This window comes from Gambusia affinis, linkage group LG17 (assembly GCF_019740435.1).
Source record: "Gambusia affinis linkage group LG17, SWU_Gaff_1.0, whole genome shotgun sequence".
Lineage (NCBI taxonomy): Eukaryota > Metazoa > Chordata > Actinopteri > Cyprinodontiformes > Poeciliidae > Gambusia > Gambusia affinis.
The window spans coordinates 11,429,254-11,451,207 of NC_057884.1; the positions used below are offsets into that span (position 1 = coordinate 11,429,254).

Sequence of the window (21,954 nt, forward strand, 5' to 3'; positions counted from 1 at the left end):
CCTTGGCACACACCTCAGTGAGCTGTTGATAAAGAGAAATGGCCTGCTCAACCGTCTGTACAGACCTGAGACAGTCATCTACATAAAAGCTGTGTCTGATTGTATTAATAACCTCTTCTGGGTACAGATGTTGGTTGTCATCAGCAGTCTTTAAAAGTGCATATGTGGCACAACTAGGAGAAGAGACTGCACCAAAAATATGGACCAACATTCTATGCTCCACAAGCTCTTTTGTGATGTCACCATGGGGCCACCAAAGAAAACGTAGATAATTTACATGTTCCTGAGCAACTCTGACTTGGTGGAACATCCCTTTAATGTCTGTCATAAGGGCTATTGGACCTTGCAAACGAATGAGAACACCTAATAAGGTGCTAGTCAAATCTGGTCCCTGTAACAGCTCTTTGTTCAGTGATGTTCCAGCAAACATTGCAGCACAATCATAAACAACCCGCAGTGTTTTCTTATGGGGGTGGTAGACCCCATGATGAGGTACATACCACACTTGTCCTTCCTCATGTTCTATTTGATCTTTTGGTATAATTTCTGAATGCCCTTCCAAACCAACATTATGCATAAATTCTTTGTACTCTTCAAAGAATAGCTTATCCTTCTGAAATCTTTTTAACAGACATTGCGCCCTCTGCTGGGCCACCTGCTTGTTGTTGGGCATTTTTACTTCAGGATTACGAAAGGGTAACTTCAGGTGATAATGACCATCTTTAAGCACCACTGACTTTGACATAATGTCCATGAACTGTTTGTCTTCTACAGACATTTCAGTATGCTCATTGCATTTGTGCTCTACAAAATCTTGATTATACTGACTGATCAGCATTTCTTCCAAACTGCTTATAGAGATACGGTTCACCTGAATAGAACCAGCAACATGTCCATTTTCTTCACTACCCTGATTGAGTGGACCATTAACAACCCAACCAAGGCGTGTTAGCACAGCATAAGGCCCATTACCTTCACTGTTAACTATTTTCCAAGGTTCCAATGCTTTGGGAGAATTTACACCAATGAGCAGCCCAATGCCAGCATCTATTGGTGTCAGCTCAACAACTTTTAGATAAGACCATTTTCTTAAGTCTTCCTCTTTAGGGATGTTTTCCTTAGTAACAGGAATGGACTGTTGAGTATAAACATCAGGCAACTTCAAGTACTCATTTTCTTTTAAAGCAGCTACTTCCAAACCAGATAATCTATAGCTACTCACAGGTTTTTCCTGACCCATGGTTTTTAGCATGATTTCCACTTTCTTTCCAGGTGCATTTAACTGCATCATCAAAGCCTCTGTACAAAACGTTGCAGAGCTGCCTGGATCTAGAAAGGCATAAGTCTCCACAATCTTTGTCCCGTTTTCCAATTTTACTTTTACTGGGACGACTGACAGAACACACTCATTAGACCCGGCCCCAGTGTAGCTACCAACATTCAAAGATACAAGAGCATTTGAGATTGGTGACTCTTTACCCTCAGCCTTAACTGCTTGGTACTGCTGCTCTATTGATTCAATATGCAGAACAGTAGGGTGACTTTTATTACAGGTGAGGCATGTTAGACGTTGTGGACAGTTCTTACTCATATGTCCCTTCTGTAAGCAACCAAAGCATAAACCTTTACTTTTAAGAAAAGTCACCTTTTCTTTGTTGGCTTTCTGCTTGAATGAGTCACATTTTTCCATGCAATGATTTCTTTCACAAAATAAGCACTGAGCTTGAACTACTTTTGTAACCTCTTTGCTAAACTGGACCTTTTTGTCATTGTTCTGTTTAGAAACTACAGCAACAGAAGTGGCAAAACTGCTGCTTTTAGTTTTAAAAGGAACCTTTGATGGTTTTAAAGTCATCTTTTCTTTTGTAGTTTGACCTTCTCCATAAACAGGATCTAATGCAGCTTTTGTTTGTTTTTCCAGAAAATCAAGAAGATCTTTAAACTTTGCTCTGATTATAGTTTTCTGCTATGTCAACCACAATTAGTCGCCATTTGTCACGAAGTCTAAAAGGCAACTTTGAAACAAGAATTCTCATATTGGTTGAGTTTTCTAGCTCATCAATAAACCCAGCTTCATCCATTGTGTTAAAACAACTTCTTAAAAAGAATGTATAAGCTCTTAAAGCTGCAGCATCATCAGACTTTAAAACTGACCAATTCAGAGCTTTGTCTATAAATGCAGATGTTATTTTTGCTCTGCTACCAAAGTTCCACTCAAGCTGTCTTTTTGCTTCCAAATAAGCAGTTTGTGGACTCATGTGCATACAACTTCTCACTAAAGCTCTAGGCTGACCCGTGGTAAACTGTTCCAAGTAATAAAGCCTGTCCTGCATGTTATCCGTCTTAGTTTCTATTCCTTGCTCAAATGCCTTAAGAAAGGACCTAAAATGCAAAGGATCTCCACTAAAAACAGGTATTTCTATAGATGGCAGGAGTGACAGTCTTTGTTGTTTTACAAGCATCTCAGTGATTTCATTCTGCTTCTTCATAACCTCTGTTAATGCACTACTATGAACATATATTTGTCTTGGGCTTCCCCCTTCTGGTTTCACTTTTAATGTTTCATTAACAAGTGTCTCTTGGGGCATTGGCAACGGTGCGAGAGTAGACAATCGTTTCTGTGTTCTTGGAGCCTTTTGAGCTGTAGCAGCAGGTATGAACTCCGTAGACGTCGCAGAAACTGATGTATCCTGGTTTGTGACACCAGCGCTGGAAACATTACTTTTCTGGTCTTGGGTAGAGTTGTAGATTTTCATCTTTGCATCCGCCTTCACCAGCTTGGTTTTCAAAGCCAATGCTTCTTTTCTTGTTTTTAGCTGAAGTTCTTCCAGCTCGAGCGCATGCTTTTCTTGCAGCGCATCCACCTCCGCTTTCAGAGCGGCTCTTTCCACCTCGACTTCCATTAGCGCCATTGAAGCCGCCCGGGAACTCTTACTCCGCGCACTAGAAGCTTTACTCACTATACTGGACGCCGTGCTGGTTGGTTTAGCTGCGGACCCAAATAGCCTTTCAGAGTCTTTGCCGATCGCTTGTTGCGCAGTTTGTGAGACGCTGTCATCCGGCTCCACGTCACGGTCACGAGATGCCGTCTTTGATTCAACGTCAAATGCTGAACGCACTTCGCTCTTCTGTGCATCTGGATCGCCATCCATCCAATTTTCGATTTCATCCAAGAACTCTTTAAAACTGATCAGCTTTGGTTCGTACCAATCGCTGTGATCGATGTCTTTTTCATCATCACTAAGCAGTCTTTGAACTGAAGATTGCAAGTCCATAAACTCCGCTAAATAATTATTAAAAGTTTTCATATGCTCTTCTATGGAGGGTTTTGATTCTCCAGCATCAATTAAAGCATGAATGTCATTTCTTTTTCTTGTCCAACATTTTCACAAACTTTCGTTTTTCCAAGTCAAATTAAAGAGTTCTCTTTCCTTTTGAAGTCCTTCATCTTGTTCATCCATTTTCAACACAAATTTCGTTTTTTCCAAATCCAACAATAAATCAGGAAAGTTTTCGGATTTGAACGTTCAATTTCTGCTCTTTCCAAATGTAGCCTTTTGTTCCAAAAAACCAAAATTTCCAATAATACAACAAAGTCCATTATGTGAAGTTTCAGTAATCCAAGTTCGATCATCCAAATCATTCTACAAACCCTCCTGTCCACACCAGACATTAGCCAAACAAACCTCCTACACAAAGCACCCGTGTGTTCTTAATTACACAAATTAATCCAATAAAGGCCGTGGTGGGTAACAGGAAAATTCAAAAAATTAATTTATTTAATGCAAAAGTATAGACAAAATAATAACTAAAAACATCTTGTAGCTTAGTCAAAACGAAAAATAATCTCACTTTAATGTTTGACGATACAACAAAGTGGTTTGAATATATGGAAAAAGTTTTTTTGTAGGAAAAAGTGGTCAAAAATCATGTCCAAAAGGCTCCAGTCCTTAGATTAAATTTGTTACAAAAAAACAAAAAAAAACTCACTATTTCATCTTTTTTTTGTGATAACAGGTAGAAACCTTTCTTAGTGTAGCAATTTATGCACATCTTATGTCAATACAATATATGTTTGTGTTGACATAAGATGTGCATAAGGAAATAGATATGCAAGGAATTTTGAATCTATAGGTGGCCCTTTCACAGGAGTCATCTCCGACTATTAATCATCCCTCTATGTATGTTATTACTATGCCACCCGACTCTCTGATTAATATCTACTTTCTTCTCAAGTGTATCTGCAACCCTAAGACAGCCTCATCAGCCAATGTCCCCAATATGAATTGAAAGAACATTACATGGATCACGTTTGCATGAATGCTTGAGGTTTGAACAATTTCATACTTCCATGCACTGTCACTCCTGGATTAAAGTTCATCTCCTTCCCATCTGTGGAAGAAAAGAGTTGAAACAAGTAACATTCTGCATTATCTTTAGAAGTGACTGGTATCCTTTTTTTTAATTATTTTTACATGCTAAGTAAAGTCCAAAAAGCTATCTTTTATATAATAAGGACGATATCAGACCTAAACATTCCTAAGTAGTCAGTAATTTGAAATGTGACAGACTGAGTTGAAGTCTCCCTTTTAGTATAGGTGGAGAAAAAAGTGGACTGACAACTGGCTGCATTATTCCGTGGTCACGCCGACATTTTCTTTACCATGAAATCTTTTAAAAGGAATTTAAATCAGAGGAACGGAATACTGTGAAAATGTTTGCAGTTTCAAAATATTTTTTGAAATCTTTATAAACCTTAATTGCACTGAAATATAAGTTAACAAGTATTGCAGTCTGTGTTGTGATGCATCATTTGTTTTTTTGTTTTTGCCTCAGTAATATATATATATATTCTTTTTTTTTTTCAACAGGCTGCCATAGAAGCACTTTCAGGTATTGATTAAAGTTTATCATGCTACCCCACCTGTCTGCCTCAGGATTCACCATTATTACTAAGTATTATGACAAAAGATGAAGAATCCAAAATTATGTCATCCTTTTTTTTTCCTTTTATTCCCATCCAATAGTGGCAATAAAATAAAAACATTGAATGTGAAATATAAGGTGTTTCAAAGCAGACACCCCACTCGGTCTCCTTTGCACGTCGTATCCACCAGCCAAATTCGCGGACACACCCACACGCACATACACACCAAAAGACAACAAATTAGCTGTCAGTTTTTTTCTCTTCATGTGACCTCAAAAGCCAAGAGAAAAGAGATAATGATCTTAGACTAAGGACGGTTATACAGACATAGATTCTGCCCCCCACACACACTTAAACTAGTCTGTCCAAGGACTTCAGGCTTTAGATTGACAGATCAAGTGCCAGGATGGCAGAAAGACACAGGATGCACAATTTGAATACTGGATGACTGGGTTTAGCTTTTTTTAACACTGTGTTGATAAATTGTGAGGCCTGCATAAAATTAAAGGTACTATGATTAAAATTGTTTCAGAGAAATACACATCCTGTGCAAGCTCTCTCCCATAAATTAGATGAATATTTTGTTGGTTAATTCATCATGCACTGAATGGAACTACCAAGCAGCCATTTGCATGCAGCTAAGTGACATATTACGCATTTAGGAACTAGACACTTAATAAAATTACTTTGTCTGCTTTTACCTAAACTTTTTAAGGTGTACTGTAGGACATAAAAATGTTAGGTCAATGCAGACATTCAAACTGTTCAAATACCTTTTGCTGTCATTATTAGCAATGTTGCTAACACATTACACATTTCTGTAACCGTAGGTCACACTGTAACCATGATAAAACAGTATTAAAGCACAAAATATCTGTTCATACCTATTTTATTCAATGAGAATATTTATTTCTGATTAAGAAAGAGACATGCATTTCTTAAAATATGATTAAGAGATGTAAGACACTATTCTTTATTTGTATTTTATTTTAAAATGTCTGAAATTATTTTCCTTTTCTCAATAATTAATAGAAAGTTTTATTGACATGGCAGCAGCCAAAGCTTTCTACTCATGACTGATCAGCTTTTTGCATGTTTCCATTTATATTTGAACAGTTTATCTTCACTGATGAACTCAAAGTCTTTTAGTTTGGTAAGTCTTGTTGCCACGACCCACATCTTTAGATTATCAGTCAGATTCAAGTTGTCTGGCTATGTCAGTCCAAAATGTTTAGGATTCCTTCCAGTTAACAGACACATGTCAGTGAAATGAAAATATCACTTTACCAAGTGTATAATCTTGAGCTTAACTTTAACTGAAAATATCAAACCATTGACCCGATCCTTATTCATACTGTCAAACTTTATCTGTCTGGTCATTCCGAACTTGTTTTCTTTTAATGTTTTGTCTGGGTTATTTAACTGTACATAAAATAGTGAATCATTTCAAAGATTAATTTGAAGTGACAAAGTTTAACAAAAAGGGAAATAAAAATGTTTTGAATAGCATTTGTACTGATATGCTGAAGTGGCTGCCTTTTAAGGGTACAATGCTATATGTTCGTATTAAAATAAAAAAGCTCAACTTCAAATTTGTCCTTTGAGGATTTGGAAATCATGACCCTACTCAGTTTTTTTTTTTTTTTTTGCCTTCATTATAATCCCCAGATTGTCTTGTCTCCATGTTTGCTTTAAAGTCTTTACTGTGTGGGTGTGGGCTTCTTCCTGGTACTCCAGCTTTACACCCACAGTCTAAAATAGTCCAAACTGCCATTAGGGTTTTTTGCATGCAGGGTTTGTTTTCTTTGTGTTGATTCTATTGGAGTGACAACTTGTCTAGTGTATTCCAGTTTTTGTCTGTTAATTGCTCTGATTCTGAACATTATTTGCATAAAGTTTGATATTTATGTACGTGTCTTGTAGAATTAGTGTCAATTATTTTTGTTGAGAACATTATTAATTTAAAAATATGTATCAATAAAAAAATAAATTGAGAAATTATATCCTCTATACATGTTATATTAAACACTATAACAGAAACATAACTTCATGTTTTTCATGGAAGCAACAATCATCAAAATTAATAGAAACAAATGCTTGCATTTTTCTTAGTCTGCAATTATTAAATCTATGTTGTATGAAGATTGAATGTGAATATTCAAATGTTTGTTTTCCTATCATCATATTCATCTTAAATATGTGTATTTTAATGTTTTTCTGCTCTTGAAGAATCTTGTTTTTGTTTGTTTTCCATACTAATTATATAATGAAGAATTTTCTACAACATGTTCATTTAAATGGTTAAGAAAGCATAGAAACATTTCTATATTTAACTGTGAAGCTATTTTCATACTTTGGATTGATCACTGGTTTCACTCTAATCCCTTTGTCCATCAGGGAAGGAGAACCCTTCCAGACTAATGTAACTGTACCCCCCACTAATGACAGCAAATAGCCCTGTCGGCTAGATGACAGCAGCTGAGAACAATACTTAATGTTGACATCACTTTACATCTATTTTAGGTTTCTTCCTTTTATAGTGAGGTGTTTCAAATTGCTAGGCTGCTCCCCAGACAAAAGCACATATAAGACATGGAAAGAGGAGGTTCCCTCTGTGCTTCAGAGTCATTTCAGCTCTGCTCAGCCTCTTGTTCATTTCTCTCCAAGTCCCAGCTCTAACACCTGAATTTCCTTTTAGCATGCCACCCAAGAAGATTGAACCGAAGAAACCTGAGCCCAAGAAGCCAGAACCGAAGAAAGATGCAGCTCCAGCTGCTAAACCAGTTCCTCCTCCGGAGCCACTACCTGAACCACCTAAGGAGCCTGACTTTGATCCAAAGAGTGTTGCTATTGAGTTCTCATCTGATCAAATTGAGGAGTTCAAGGAGGCATTTGCCTTGTTTGACCGCACACCAACTGGGGAACTGAAGATCACGTATGCCCAGTGTGGGGATGTGATGCGAGCTCTGGGCCAGAACCCGACCAACGCTGATGTACTGAAAGTCCTTGGGAAGCCGCGGCCAGAAGACATGAACATTAAAATGCTGGACTTTGAGACTTTCCTGCCAATGCTTCAACACATTTCCCGTGCAAAGGATCAAGGCAACTTTGAGGATTTTGTGGAAGGGCTCAGGGTTTTTGACAAAGAAGGCAACGGCACCATTATGGGAGCAGAGCTTCGTCATGTGCTCGCAACGCTTGGCGAGAGGATGACAGAAGACGAAGTGGACAGACTGATGGCTGGGCAGGAGGATGCCAATGGGTGTATCAACTATACCTCATTTGTAAAGCACATCCTCTCTGGTTAATGAGGACTTTCAACCAAAAAAGACAAACCTTGTTTTTGTCACTTATTGGATCATTGTATATTTAGAGGTGAGATTGATCTGAAAGAAGTGAAAATATGTTGAGGCTGTTATAGTCAGAAGTTACTTTTGAGCAGAGAAGGAGATTGTAAGTTGTTCTTTTGAATAAACTTTCTTAATAAAAATGTCAATAATTTACCATTGGCAATGAAGATACACTGAATAATAAAGAAAACGTGATTACTACATGCAATAAAAGTGACTTTTCAATATACTAAACATTTAATTTAGAAGAAAGAAGGACTACACATGAAAATGCACTTTTATGTACACACCTTGACAAATGGTTATAACATAATCTGGAAAAGCAGAAAGGGAAAATAAATATTTGGTTCCATCTTTAAAAGGAGAAAACTTTTTTTTTTCTCAATTCTGCTTCAAAAGCAAAGAGTTTCAATAAGCTTGCTTTTGTGCAGCAGCTGCTTTGAATCAGCATATATATATATTTCACTTACACACACATGCGCACACACAGAAGAGCAAGACAGGTGCACCAAGGACGGACCTCCTCACATTATTTGCAGAGCTGGCAGAACAATTTGCAATGCCTTTGTAAAGTAAATAAAGGTTCATATAAAGTGAAAAATGTATGAATATAACATCACTTGACTATTACTTCGCAATAAAAAGTAAAACGAAGGATGTTTATAAATTTTGCCCTTCACGTACTACTCATAATTTATCTATAAATTGTGAGTACTTCATTATAACATTTTTTTTTTGAATTTATGACTATTTATACATTTTAATTGTGTAGTTTCCAAGAATAAACTTTAATACATAGCATAAATTATTTTTCATAATTGCAAACACTCTGTCAAAAAAAAAAATAATAATGATTTGTCATTATTTTGCTATCAGTGGACTTGCAGCTCGGTGGCTGGAAAAATGATACCTGATGTTATTATTACCACCTATTTAAAGGTAACATAGTTCATCTAAGTTGATGGAATACGTGGCAAACAAAAGAAAAATAATCTAAGGCTCTTTTTTGTTTTTCTTATTTAGTGACTTTACCTCATTTCTTTTCATTTGATTACCTAACATTTTTCTCTGTGCAGCTGATCCGAAGCAAATCTGTACAGGACCAAAGTACAAAAAATAAATCAATCAATCAGTAATTAACTGGTAGCAGCTTGAATGTGAGATGCTCTTCAGATTTATTCTCTGTTTTTGCGTAATTGTAGAAGGAGTAGAAAGAAGCAGCTTAACAAGCAGAATTGGCACTTACTCTTTGCAGCTGTCAAGTGGATGCAAAAGAGGTTTTAAGTAGGCCGAGCATCCAACTCCATAACCGGTTGAGCACTAGCCAGAAATTTAGACCCATCGAGATTAATCAGCAGCTGTTAGCTTTAAACTTCTTTGTCAAATATGTAGAGCTCCTGTCTGAAAGGACACAAAAGCTTGTGCTTTACAGTTTAAATGCTAGCATTGGAGAGAATTCGCCAAACAAAAGATGGACACAACATTAGTGTTATGGGCTATACTGTATGTTTAGCAAGGCTTTTATTGCATAGGTATCTCCCACTGTTGGGGTTATGGACTGCAGTATATTAAAATGTCAGCTGTACAAACTGCTCTAGGGCTGGATCAGCTCAAGTGGCAACATAGAATACAATGGTACACACAAACACATAAACAGATAAAATCACCAAGCATAATTTAGCCTTTGCTGCAGTGCATAGTAGTCAGATTTTCAGGTTTTTACAATAGCCTTCATGCAGCGTTCCAAAAACAAAGGGGTCTTTAACTGTAATTTATTTCCACCTATCAAATTATGTAATGGCTGTCTTGTGTTTTTTTTGTGTAACTGGCAAAATGGCGCACATTCATTAGGGAAATGTTTTTTGTAATTGAAATAGATAATCCATAAAAGACAATAAACAAAACAAAACAAACAAAAAAACACTGATGAAGTATTCAATGTCATTTAAGCATCCATCACAAAGTCAAAATTGTGAGACGTTCGTGTGTTTAATTCCCTTGAAATATTCTGAAAACAGACACGTTTTCGGCAAAGTCATGGCTAGTTTAATGCTCTTTTGCACGTTGGTTGCAAATTACCATAAAAGTAATGACAATGATAAATGGCAACCTAGATTATAAAACAACTGGGGAGGGAGGTATGCCAAAGTCAAGATCAGCCAGCATTAGTCATTGGCAGCTTTCCTTCTTACACAGGAAGCAACAAAATCTGCCTCATTTAACAAAATAAGAACTCAGTTTATTTGCCAAAAGACTGACTGTTACTTCACTTATAACACATTGAAGACTGACACTGTGTGAGCGAACATTATTTGATCATGAAAGAAATTAATTAATTTGACTGGTAATTTTTGCATAGGTGCTGTATGTATGATGGGATTGCTTAGACTCCTTCATGGGTAAAATATCCTCAAAGCTGTTTTCATTATCGTTCATTACACATGCCAGCAATCAATATTCTCTCACCTTATGCAGCATATCAACTGGATTAAAAGCAGTTCTAAGGGCAGTATTGTGGAGTGTGTGTACTTGCGATCCTGAGACAAATCAATCTGCCCTATTGAGAAATAAGCACAGATTTTAATTAAGGAACTAATTGTGAAGTTCACATACAAACATTTTTTTTCAGAGGAGTCATTTAATTGTAGCTTATGAAACATCCCTCCATCTATACAATTATGTGTTTTCTGGTTTTGTAAACTGTGTGACTGTGTTTCCAACTGTGTGACTGTGTTTCCTCCAGGAAAGAGAATGCAGATGCTGCTATTGAAATGAGCTAGAGATGCTTTTTTGAGGTAAAATTTCTCCTGAGTTCTGTTCACACTCACAGCCGTCAATGTGGTTTCAAAGCTGAAACACTGTGAAAAAGATCATCTTTTTTTTTCACAGAGCTGTTATAATTCTCTCCTATCTTCATCTTCAGCTACTGCATGACCTTGATTTTTTTTTTTTTTTTTTTTTTTTTTTTTAAGCAAGAAAGCAAGAGTTGCATAGAAAATATTCTGTTGTCAACTGCAATATGCGGGAAGTAGCTTTGCAGTAGTAGTTTTGAGAAAAACAAAAAGAATTTATGCTTTGTAGATGGTTCCATGAACAAATTGTGGCTAAACGACGGATCCCTAAAACCAAGCTACAACTGTTTCTTTATTTGTGGTTACAAAATCTGTGCTAGTTTAAAGCACACATACTGTCTGAAAACTGAACCTTAGTGGCTTTTTTATGGCTATTTAAGGGTACATTTATATGGTACATTTCATATAAAACTCATCCCTGCAATGTGATTTAAAAATATATATATTTTCAACTAAACCAAAGAGTGTTTATCCAAAAGCAACAAATGGATACTGTAAAAACAGGAATAAAATTGATATATAAAAATTAAGAGAAATTAACAAAGATGTTTTATGGACTAGTAAAACAACACTAGGCTGGTAAAACCAGCCCCTTGTCCTACACTATTTTCTTCATACAGAGGGTATGGGCTCTTGTTAATTGAAGAATGAATGCTTCCTATTTTAAATCTTATGTAATTACTAATGTCTGCCCATGAGATATGGAGCCTTGGCAAAAATTCAAACTGGGAGACTTGACCAGCTTCTCCACGTCATCTAATCACCACGCCTGGCTGCAGCCATCGTCCAAGGACACATTTAAAAGTTCAAGCCACCCTGGGGTCTCCCTGCTCGTCAGCCGTGCTTCGACCCACCTCCTCCCCATCTCCACCTTCACCATGAGGGACGTCCTCCAGGATCCTCCGTGCTTTCCCTCTCCAGGCTCCACCACCAGTTTTGGTCCAAGGGGGGAAGACTATCCCGAGCTCGCCGAGCAGACCGCCTGCTCACGGTGATCCTCGGCTCATGGTCTTCTGCCGGGTCCGAGCGCCAAAGAACTTGTACCATTAAATCTTTTTAACTGCTATTTTCTTCTATGTGTGAGTCTCTCCAGATTAAAATGTAATGTGTCTGTTTGAAGCTATGATGCTTAACAGAAATTACCTGCACTCTGAACAACCATGTTTCACTGCAAAGAGAGAAGTTCTGATGCGAAGGAGGCGGGTGTTAATGTTTATTCAATATTTGGAATTGTGGCCAATATGGACGGAATGGCTTTGTTTACCACCATTGCTAAAACTACAGGCAAACGACAATTTTAAGGCAGCACAGAAAATCAACATCATTGTTCAAAACTTTTCCATCTGTTCGCTGATCAGCCTGGTAGGAAAACCACCAGAAGGAATGGAATAGGAGAGGAAAAAACCCCAACTGTGCTGTAAGCAAGATTTTGTTCAAGCTGAGTTGTATGGTAAGGCCAGACCAATACTAAACACCTTCAAAAGTTTCTTTCTACTGCCTGAGACATCTACTTGGGATTTGTCTCACTCAAGATCCTCTGGGCTTTTGGTGCTGAATAGTGGTCCTAATATTTACTGATCACAAACCACCCCACCTTAAATTCATAATAAGAAAAAAAAAAAAATAAATTATAGTACCCACTAATAATCAAGCAGATACGTTTCACCATTCCCTGTGTATGTGGATAAAAGTGCCTAAGATATACTTTTTTTCTCTGTAAACGTCTGGTTTCAACTGTACTTTTGCAGGGGGATTTTTTATGAAAAGAAAGAGTTCCTTCTTTGACAAGATATTTAGTTGTTAAAAAAGCATCAAGCAGATTATTGCAGCAAAGATTCCTCAAATGCCAAGAAGTAATTTATTGAAAAATTACCTGTAAGAAAAAGGCATCTTTGAAATTAAGAAACAAAAGACATTTGGTAATAGCTGTAATTGGATTGAAGCCATTGGGGGCTGCACAAACAATTCTTTCATATCTTTTAAGTTTGTTGTATTGAATTACATCTCTCACTTCTATTGAGTGTTTCTTTGAAAACTCAGTCTTCATTTTTGCCTTGGCTGGTCATCCACTCCACAACATTTTCAGTGATTGTATTCAGTTCCAGTACAAACAGTATGACTACATGTCCTCACATTGCACAACGGTATGTTGCAGCCCTGAATGCAGAACTACAATAAAGAAGAAGAAGGAAAGCCCAAAAGTGAGGAAATGCTGGCCTGGGAAAAAGAATATGCTCAACAAAAACATGAGCATATCCTTTGATTTTTGTGCAGAGAACCTTCAACTTTAACATCACTACAGTTAACAACATTTATAAAGCGGTTGTTATGTGTTTATTAACATATTGATGTGTGTTAATGTGAGAGAGATGAGTGAATCCTTTATAAAATGTGCAAGCAGAAATACTTGTGGAGAAAAGACATTTATTTTTCGGTGGCTTTGAAGATATCTGAAATCATAATTTCCATTGTTCAAATCTCTACCTGTCTTTTTTTAGTGACAAATCTACTTTCAAGTAAGCAACATTTAATTACCACGGCAATATATTATATTGCTTGTACTAAATCCGGGTTGCTGATATACTTCCTAAGCAGTATTCTAGTGAGTGACTTGTGGGTGTGAGAGGTTCAGGTGAATTCCTGTTCACTAGTGCTACTGGTTCAACAGTGAGGTCCAACAGCCTCACTAGGAGTGACCTGAATTTGTGCCACTCTGTGATAGCTGATCTGGATTTGGATGTGAAGACATTTAGGAGAATTAAAAAAAAAATGTATAAAGAAATGCTGCGTTAATGAAGTGTTAATGAAAGTGTTAATTAATTGTATAATATACAGTAATTTTGCTGAAAATTACTGTATATTATGAGATGGTGTGTGACAGTTGCACAACATAAGGAGGAGAAAAATGCATTATTTATTCTTATGTTGTATTTTAAGACCGAAGCCTGTATAAAGAAGTATTTGTTTTTTCCTGTTTTCTTCATGTCATCTCAGAAAAATTTAACAGCAGACAGCAGGACACTTAAAACTTCCAGTAAACTTAAATGGTAGTAATGGTTGGGTAAGAGCCACACCATGCAAGTTATTGTTGTTCCCTGTTTACAACTTGGGAAGAGAAGTAAATTCAAAACATTGCCTCCTCAACAACATAAATGTAATGCAAGACTAAAAGACCGCTCTTTTTTATCTTTGAAAAATCCTTCATTTGATATGTCTATTTCAGGAGGGCCTATAAATAAAAATGTTTCTTAATGAGGTCAAAGTTTTTCTGCCAGTTCCATGGCCGCCTATATGGAAGGTGAGCCCTGGCTTAGATCTCAAGGGATGTCTCCTTTGACTTCCTCAGTTCCACGTAGTTATTATTTTTCATAGTCTGTCCTACTTGACAAGGTGAGAAGTTGTTATGCTAAAAATTAAGATTTCCCTTACTCTGCAATAGCAAATTGAGGCACAAATTTATAGTAAAAAAATCAAATCATAATTCATTATGATGGGAGAAAAAAAAAATCTTAACACAAAAAAGACAGAATAATACTTTAAAAAAATTGAAAGACCTATAACTTAGCAATAAATAAAGTGGGATTCATCCTGTTTATAAACTACACTGATCAACACACCCTCCCAATGGAAGATAGGTTTATGTCATCTACAATTAACATCCATGTCAATTGCAAAGAATTAAGTAATTTGGGTTTGTCTTGTTGACGCTTTATATTTACCAGGGAACACTAAATGAAGATCTGTGTCCCAAGGTCTAATCTCAGCTCACTTCTCCACACTAAGTTTCCTTTATTTATTTATTTATTTATTTATTTATTTATTTTTAGCTGTAATAGAGAAACCATATTAGGAATTACAGACACAGCCTCTGGCCAAAACATCTGAGTGGTACAACGCTGAAACACTTTCTTATGTTTCTCATTAAATGTGGCAGATTTATTTACCTTCAGGTCTGCCTTAATTTTTTTTGTGAGCTTGACAGCCTACTCACTTTCTCATTTGCTCCCTTTGCTTCACAGGTACAGATTTAGTAGTCAGGAAAAGTCTACATTTAATTCTATTGCACCACAAAACACATCAACAGAACACCCACAATTTATATATGAAAAATAAAATGTAAGAGTGTCAAAAACAAAATTATACACGAATAAAATGCTACCTCTAATCCTTAAAATGTAAGGTAATTTAAGAGGATTTAGAAAGAAATGCAAAAAAAAAAAAAAACTTGTTTCAGGAAAGAATCCTAATTCATCCACCAAAGTAGTGCTATTATGTTAAGTAGGGTGTTAATTTCACCATCCAATGTTCCTTAAAAACATCATTGCTTTGAATCTCTTTCAAAGATACACTAAACATTAGCATCAGTTCCAGCCATAGCAAATTCTAAAGATACTGGTATGTAATTTTTGATAAAATACATCGTGTCTGCTTTGAACAAATTTAACCAATGAAAAAGTACAATAATTACAATATATAGACAAATGTTATGTTACTGTAGACTTGGCATTATTATGAAATATGAAGCCTAGGCGTAAATTCAAACTGGAAGACTCTATTCGTCTCACCTGCCCAACCAAAGATGTCGTCATGCGCCTTGATTCCAACCAGTCGGTGATGGTCTCCACCTCCAATCATCAAGCCTCGCCCCCTTGATAACGTCCAGCTTCCGTTGGCTGAGCTTCAACCTTCCTGCACGCCTCCTCTGACTTCAGCTCGTGGTTTCTTCAATATCCATTCAGTCTTCACCATCCTCTCCAACACCGGTGTTCAGGCCCAAGGGGGGAAGACATCTCTAATCTGCATACACAGCGGCTCATTCTCTCTGACAGCGGTTACCAGCGCAACGTCTTCCTCCTGGGTCCAAGCGCCAAAGACTTTCATTTGTCAATTAAACTTTCTAATGCCACTCACTCTCTGTGTATGAGTCTCTAAAGGTTGAAATAAATTTATGTATTTGCAGGTTAGAGACCTGCAAATTCATGCAAATGTCAAAAAAAAAAAAAAAAAAAGCAACAGTGCACCTTCACTTAATATGACTAAGATTGCACCCCCTTTGGTCCACAAAACACAGTACAATGAGGACTTTGAAAAACATCTCCCAATGCTCTGTTCATGCATCTGTCAAGATTTTGCAGACAAGAAGTAAACTCAGCAAGGACTGATGAGACCCAGGAAGTTATACTTTAAAAATTCACTCTTCTACATGCAAAGGTGGCTTAGCCTAGTTCTCGAGGAATAAAGTGGAAACCCGTACCCCACATAAATACATCGTCAATATGAGCTAGAAGTGGTTTACTGAAAAATCATCAGTGCAACCTCATTGGTAAGTTAAGCGGAGCAAAATCTCTATACTAATGTAAACTACTCAATACTCATTAAATGTAGAGTGTTTATTTGACTGTACCTAATAAGATAAAATGTAGCATTTATGAGGCGTTAATGTTTGTTACAGCATTATTGAGAGTTTTTTGCAGAGAAATGTGTTATCTAATGAAATAATGGTCCCCAGTAATATAAAATAATTACAGATTTAGTGAGGATATTTGCTGTCAAATTAAAGCAGAATGTGATGTTAGTTATCACTTCATCGTTTCATCATTGCTCTGAACTAACCCTCTGCTATTAAATAATATCCACAGACAGAAGATTAATCTGACTTTGCAAAGTTCTACATTACAATTTGACACAAATACAACAGAAACACAAACAAGGTAGCAGCAATTGGGCATATAGGTTATGCAATTCACAAGATACATAATAATTTTATATAATGAGTTTTACTTGTGTAAAGAAACATTTGTTGTAATTCACTGTGAGACGTGCTTCTTAAATTATTACACAAATTTAAGTACATTGCACTCCTCTACCCGATTCTTTATTAGCATTTTACGGCAAACTCTGTTGTGCATTTTTCTGTGCCATCCCATAAATAACTTAAGAATGAATATAACCACTAATGGACTCATTAGGCATAAATGTTGCTGAACAACATAAGGACATAACCTAAAAACCGTGAAGCAGGTGATTCTCACTATGCTTTCTTTATGAGTGGGATTTCAGCACAGCATCAAAACCCAGAGTCTCTGACTTCCTGCTGCTTGTGGCGCTCCACCCAATTATTGAACATGCTGTATTAAGAGTTATTATGTATTCTAGTTTGCTCCTATTAGCGTTTCGAGCAAAAAGGGTCAAATAACATCTGTAAGTTTAAATACAAATGACATAAGTATGCTAAATAGATAACTGTATTGCTATTAATATTCTAAATTAAACTAAATTACACTAAAAATATGTGAATTCTGTATTCTTTGTATATAGCAGGTGTAAAAGTTTTAAATTGGCACATTGTTAATATATAATATTGAGAGAAGTAATTTGTTCACCATCAATACATTCTTCTTGCCTGGAGGTACTATGGGCTTAACAACTCTCTACCCACTGGTTTCTATTCAGGCAATATGAGTTTACATCCACCTGTGTAAAACAGAGGAATGACAGTCAATTTTACCTGACCTTGCTGGCAAATTAAGGCTTCCTGACTTATCTGGATAACCTTGGCTTTTGGCGTTTCTTGTCAATTGCAGAGCCCAAATATATCTTAATTAACTGCACTATAGATGTCACTGTCCTTCAGAAGGTGACAGAGGCAAAAGAAAAACCATTAATGCTGTTTTTCTTTTTTTTTTTTATATAAAATAATAAATAATAACGTGTCCGACCACGTTGATAATTCACCAATCGCCCTGACAGGTGATATCAGCCGCAAAGACACAAGTGGTCAGACAATCAATTTGTAAACAAAGCCAAACATTTTGTGTGGTAACACACAGAAGAGTAGACACACTCCTGCACACGTATGCGCTGATTTGACAGCTCTGACAACCAACCTGACACCTATTAGAGAAGGAAAAATACTGCAATGCAGGTTTGTGAATGCATAGATGATATTTTCTCTGGTTTTCCTCCCTGTGGCTTTACCTTCCCAATTTCAGATCAATATTGTCTATGTTAAGAAGACTTCTACTAAATGAGGAGCTAATGTGGCCAAGTTCTCACAACTGTTCCTTGTGCTTATTAAATCAAAAGTTGAATGTTAGAATTCAAAGTTAATTTTCCAAAATAAAATAGTTTAGGATAACAGGTAAAATATAATTTATCCAGCAAAGAAAAGTAAAATTTTACTACCTTGACTTGGTTTGGAAGTGGATGATTCTACATCAAGTTAAACAAGAAACTCACTCTGAATAGTGTTTTGTGAATCAGGACGTGATACATTCACATTGTACCACAGCACATATTTTAATGTACTGATCCTGGACATTCAGTACACTAAAAAGGAAATGGTGTTTGCATCACACAACCATTAAAGTGTTTAATTCATATTATGAAAGAACAGTGCTTAAACAGAATGAATTTTTTATTGAAGACTAACACCATGGTGGTTTAACTCCCATATGACCAATGTTACATAGAGACAACCTCAAATTATTTTTATTTTATGGTTATGGATTATCAAAACCATGAAATGAGTGAGTGCTTTTGTTCAGTTTCATTGTTCATTTTTGACATTAATAGGTTAAAGAGCAGAGAAATGATAAACCTTAAGCCAAATCCTGTCTTTGCTGATTTGATATTAATACGAGTGTCAAAAGTGAAACTCTTACATACTTAGTCTAATTGAACCACTTTTAAGTATTTTCAGCTTTCTATTCTGTTCACAAAAGCATTAATAAATGTGAAGATGAGCAACTATATTGGAGATTCAGTCGCTATAAAATGACAAAAAGAGAGAATAAAATCGATATCTGGCTATTGGATAATCCACTTAAGCTAATTTATGAAACACCTATACAAATTTATTTAAACTGACTTTCAGGCAAAATAGGATACATGAACAAGCTGATTCAAGTTTGTTTCTAAATATTTAAGTGGGGAACTATGAACACGAGTCAGTTTATTTAGATCAGGCTATTGTTAAGAACGAACAGCTACAACACTGTCAGTCGTACCTTGACATATCTAACTAGCTCCCTATTACTTTCCCATTATCAGCTGCCACCCTGTGGCATTTTCACAAAACCTTTGCTTCTGTGAGAATAACATGATGGCTCTCAATTGATAGCATGGTAAAAAGGTCACACATCCAAATAAATGCCAACAGTGCCAAAGTATTTACCCATATATAAGCACTCCAGCTAAACAGCAGCCTTGTGCACACACAGGGAGATCCCGGTTTGGCTGAAAAGACTTGACGTAGTGTGAGCCTGGCCTTTAATTAAACAGTACAGGATTGATTTTTCTTTTTTTTTCTTTTTGGCCACAGTTGAATGGATCTGTGGAAGAAACTTTCTTTAATTATGACTTGGCATTGTGTCCAATAAGATTAGATGGCTTTCAGAGGGTAATTAAGAGTAGTACTCTCACTGCAAAACCTTTGTTAAAAAATAAATGATCACTCCTCCTTTCTGCAGGAATATGTCAACAGCTGCAAGCTTCCAGAAAGATATTTTACTGACTTTATAGTCATTTGGCCTCATGATTTTCAGAGAACTGAGCACATTAACTTTTGTCTTCAGCTGAGTTTGCATGCTCTTTATTTTGTTTTATTTACATATGTAATTTTTTTCAGAGATCACAAAGTCTATTTCTGCTAAGCACAACAACGTTGTTGTATGTTCTTAATCTGAAATCTTTTTTTTTTTTTTCCTATTATGTGGAAACTGTATCTATATTTGCTTTGGGTCCTATGCAACCCCCAACATGTACAATGTTGAGGAAAAACTTTATGTCTATTTATGCAAGCATTATATTGTTGATTTATTAAATTTGTGGAAAAATTAGCTAAAATAAACTCTAAGAAAGAAACAAAGAAAAGTGTACACATCTATCTTAACAGCACATGGCTGAGATAAAACTAAAAGACTGACCATTAAACTCTGTATGATATCTCTATGTGTTTAGACGATATGTGAAATAGTCATCAGCTTGTCTCTGGATCTATTTCCTGTGACTCTTCTTTTTCCCTCTATTTTCTCTTCAGCTACTTTTGCTGCAAATCTGTCCTCCCTTTGCTCTCCATCCTCCTTGCTGCCTCTAATGCCTCCCTCTCATGCTCTTCTCGCTCCAGTGGTCTGTTTTTCCTCCACTTCAGTCCATATCCTGAAGCTAAAACAGCCGATCTGCCTCCCTCTGCTTCTAACCGGTGTGTTCTCCTCTTCACATACCACCCGTCTTTTGCCCCATGCTTGCTCTTGAGGAGAAACCGCTGCTGCGTCCTTGGGAGTTGTGCGGAGCCTGAGGATTAATGTGATGTTTAGGTCTAAGCATATCGTCCATCATCCTGTACTACATCCAGGATGCTGCAGAAGGATCTCTTCCCTCATTTGCTGGAGAATCTCCAAGAGTGTTTTACCTTTTGCAATAAAAATGCATTTAGTTGGGTTAAACTCCTGTAAAATTGTCATTGTTGTCTTTAATTTTGCTACATGTATTTTTGCTTGTCTATCTATCTATCTATCTATCTATCTATCTATCTATCTATCTATCTATCTATCTATCTATCTATCTATCTATCTATCTATCTATCTATCTATCTATCTATCTATCTATCTATCTATCTATCTATCTATCTATCTATCTATCTATCTATCTATCTATCTATCTATCTATCTATCTATCTATCTATCTATCTATCTATCTGTCTGTCTGTCTGTCATCTGCAATGTTCTTAAAACTGGAAGATTTGATCAAAAATATATTTGTTTTTGCTTTAATTATAATAGTTGTTTAGTCACAATCCCTGGTGTGAGAGTGCTATGTATGTCTGATGTCATTTCATTTCATTAGAGTTCTGAAGTGGCAGCACCATGTTGTGATGCACTTCATAAAATACATGGCATCATGAAAAGAGATCATCCTGAAAGTTGAAGTTTGGGCACAGATGAGTCTTTCAAATGGACAATGACCCCAAGTGCACAGCCAAAGTGGTTAAAAGTGGTTTAACAACAACAAAGTCAGTGTTTGGCAAGGACACTGCAAAACCCTAATTTTAAACCAATAAAGAATTTGGGGCCAGACCTGAAAAGGCATGGCAGAAAAAGTATGCAAATTTCTTATTTTAAGGAGAAGTAAATCTCTAACATGTTATTTATTGTGGTAAATTTATGTAAATTTGATTATTTCAACTGAACTAAAAAAATCTCTGGGGTTATTTATCTTCAGGCTTATTTTTATTTATATATGTAAACTCCTGGTTTCACCTGGTTTTATTGTTTGTTTGTTCATTTTTATTTTACAAGATGGAACTATTAGAGAGCAGATAAGTGTGAGTGAGGCTGCATTTTTATATTTTAAACACTTTTTTTTCTTCAGCCTAGTTGGAAAAAGCCCACAATAGATTCCCCATATCATACCTAATTTTCTTTTTAAAACTAATTTAGAGATGCTATTTTCACCCTGGAAAGGGAATAGCTCACATGAATATTTAAAAGTCCATATTTAAAATGACATTTATTCTTGTCAGGGGGTCGCGTAAACATCTCATCAAGCTTTAAATGCTTTGAATGCATGTTGCCCTTGCCTCTACCATTGATGTAACAAATAAATGTTAAGCTTTTATTGCTTTAGTGTCTGTGTTCTGGTTCTGACATTATTTTCATCCAATTAATTTCATATCCATGTTATTTTTTAAGCAGTAGCGCCCCACCATTCATCGTACTGTTAATTTCCTAAATTCCCAATTTGTTCCAAATTGTGGCGATAAAGCCACCATTTGTCAATTCTTTGATGAAAACTAAAAAACATTGAACATCTCATTAGGAATTTA

The 21,954-nt window shown here is 36.2% G+C and overlaps 1 protein-coding gene across 1 annotated transcript; it reads left to right on the top strand.

Moving 5' to 3' along the window:
- The first annotated feature begins 7,546 nt into the window (after positions 1–7,546).
- Positions 7,547–8,627, top strand: LOC122819664 (myosin light chain 4-like). The gene has a single exon (XM_044096572.1). The coding sequence runs from the start codon at positions 7,627–7,629 to the stop codon at positions 8,233–8,235; it is 609 nt and encodes a 202-aa protein (XP_043952507.1). The 5' UTR covers positions 7,547–7,626; the 3' UTR covers positions 8,236–8,627.
- Positions 8,628–21,954: the final 13,327 nt, after the last annotated feature.

Bases quoted from the DNA above. Each gene is read 5' to 3' on its own strand.
- LOC122819664 (XM_044096572.1), top strand. From the start codon at position 7,627: ATGCCACCCAAGAAGATTGAACCGAAGAAACCTGAGCCCAAGAAGCCA.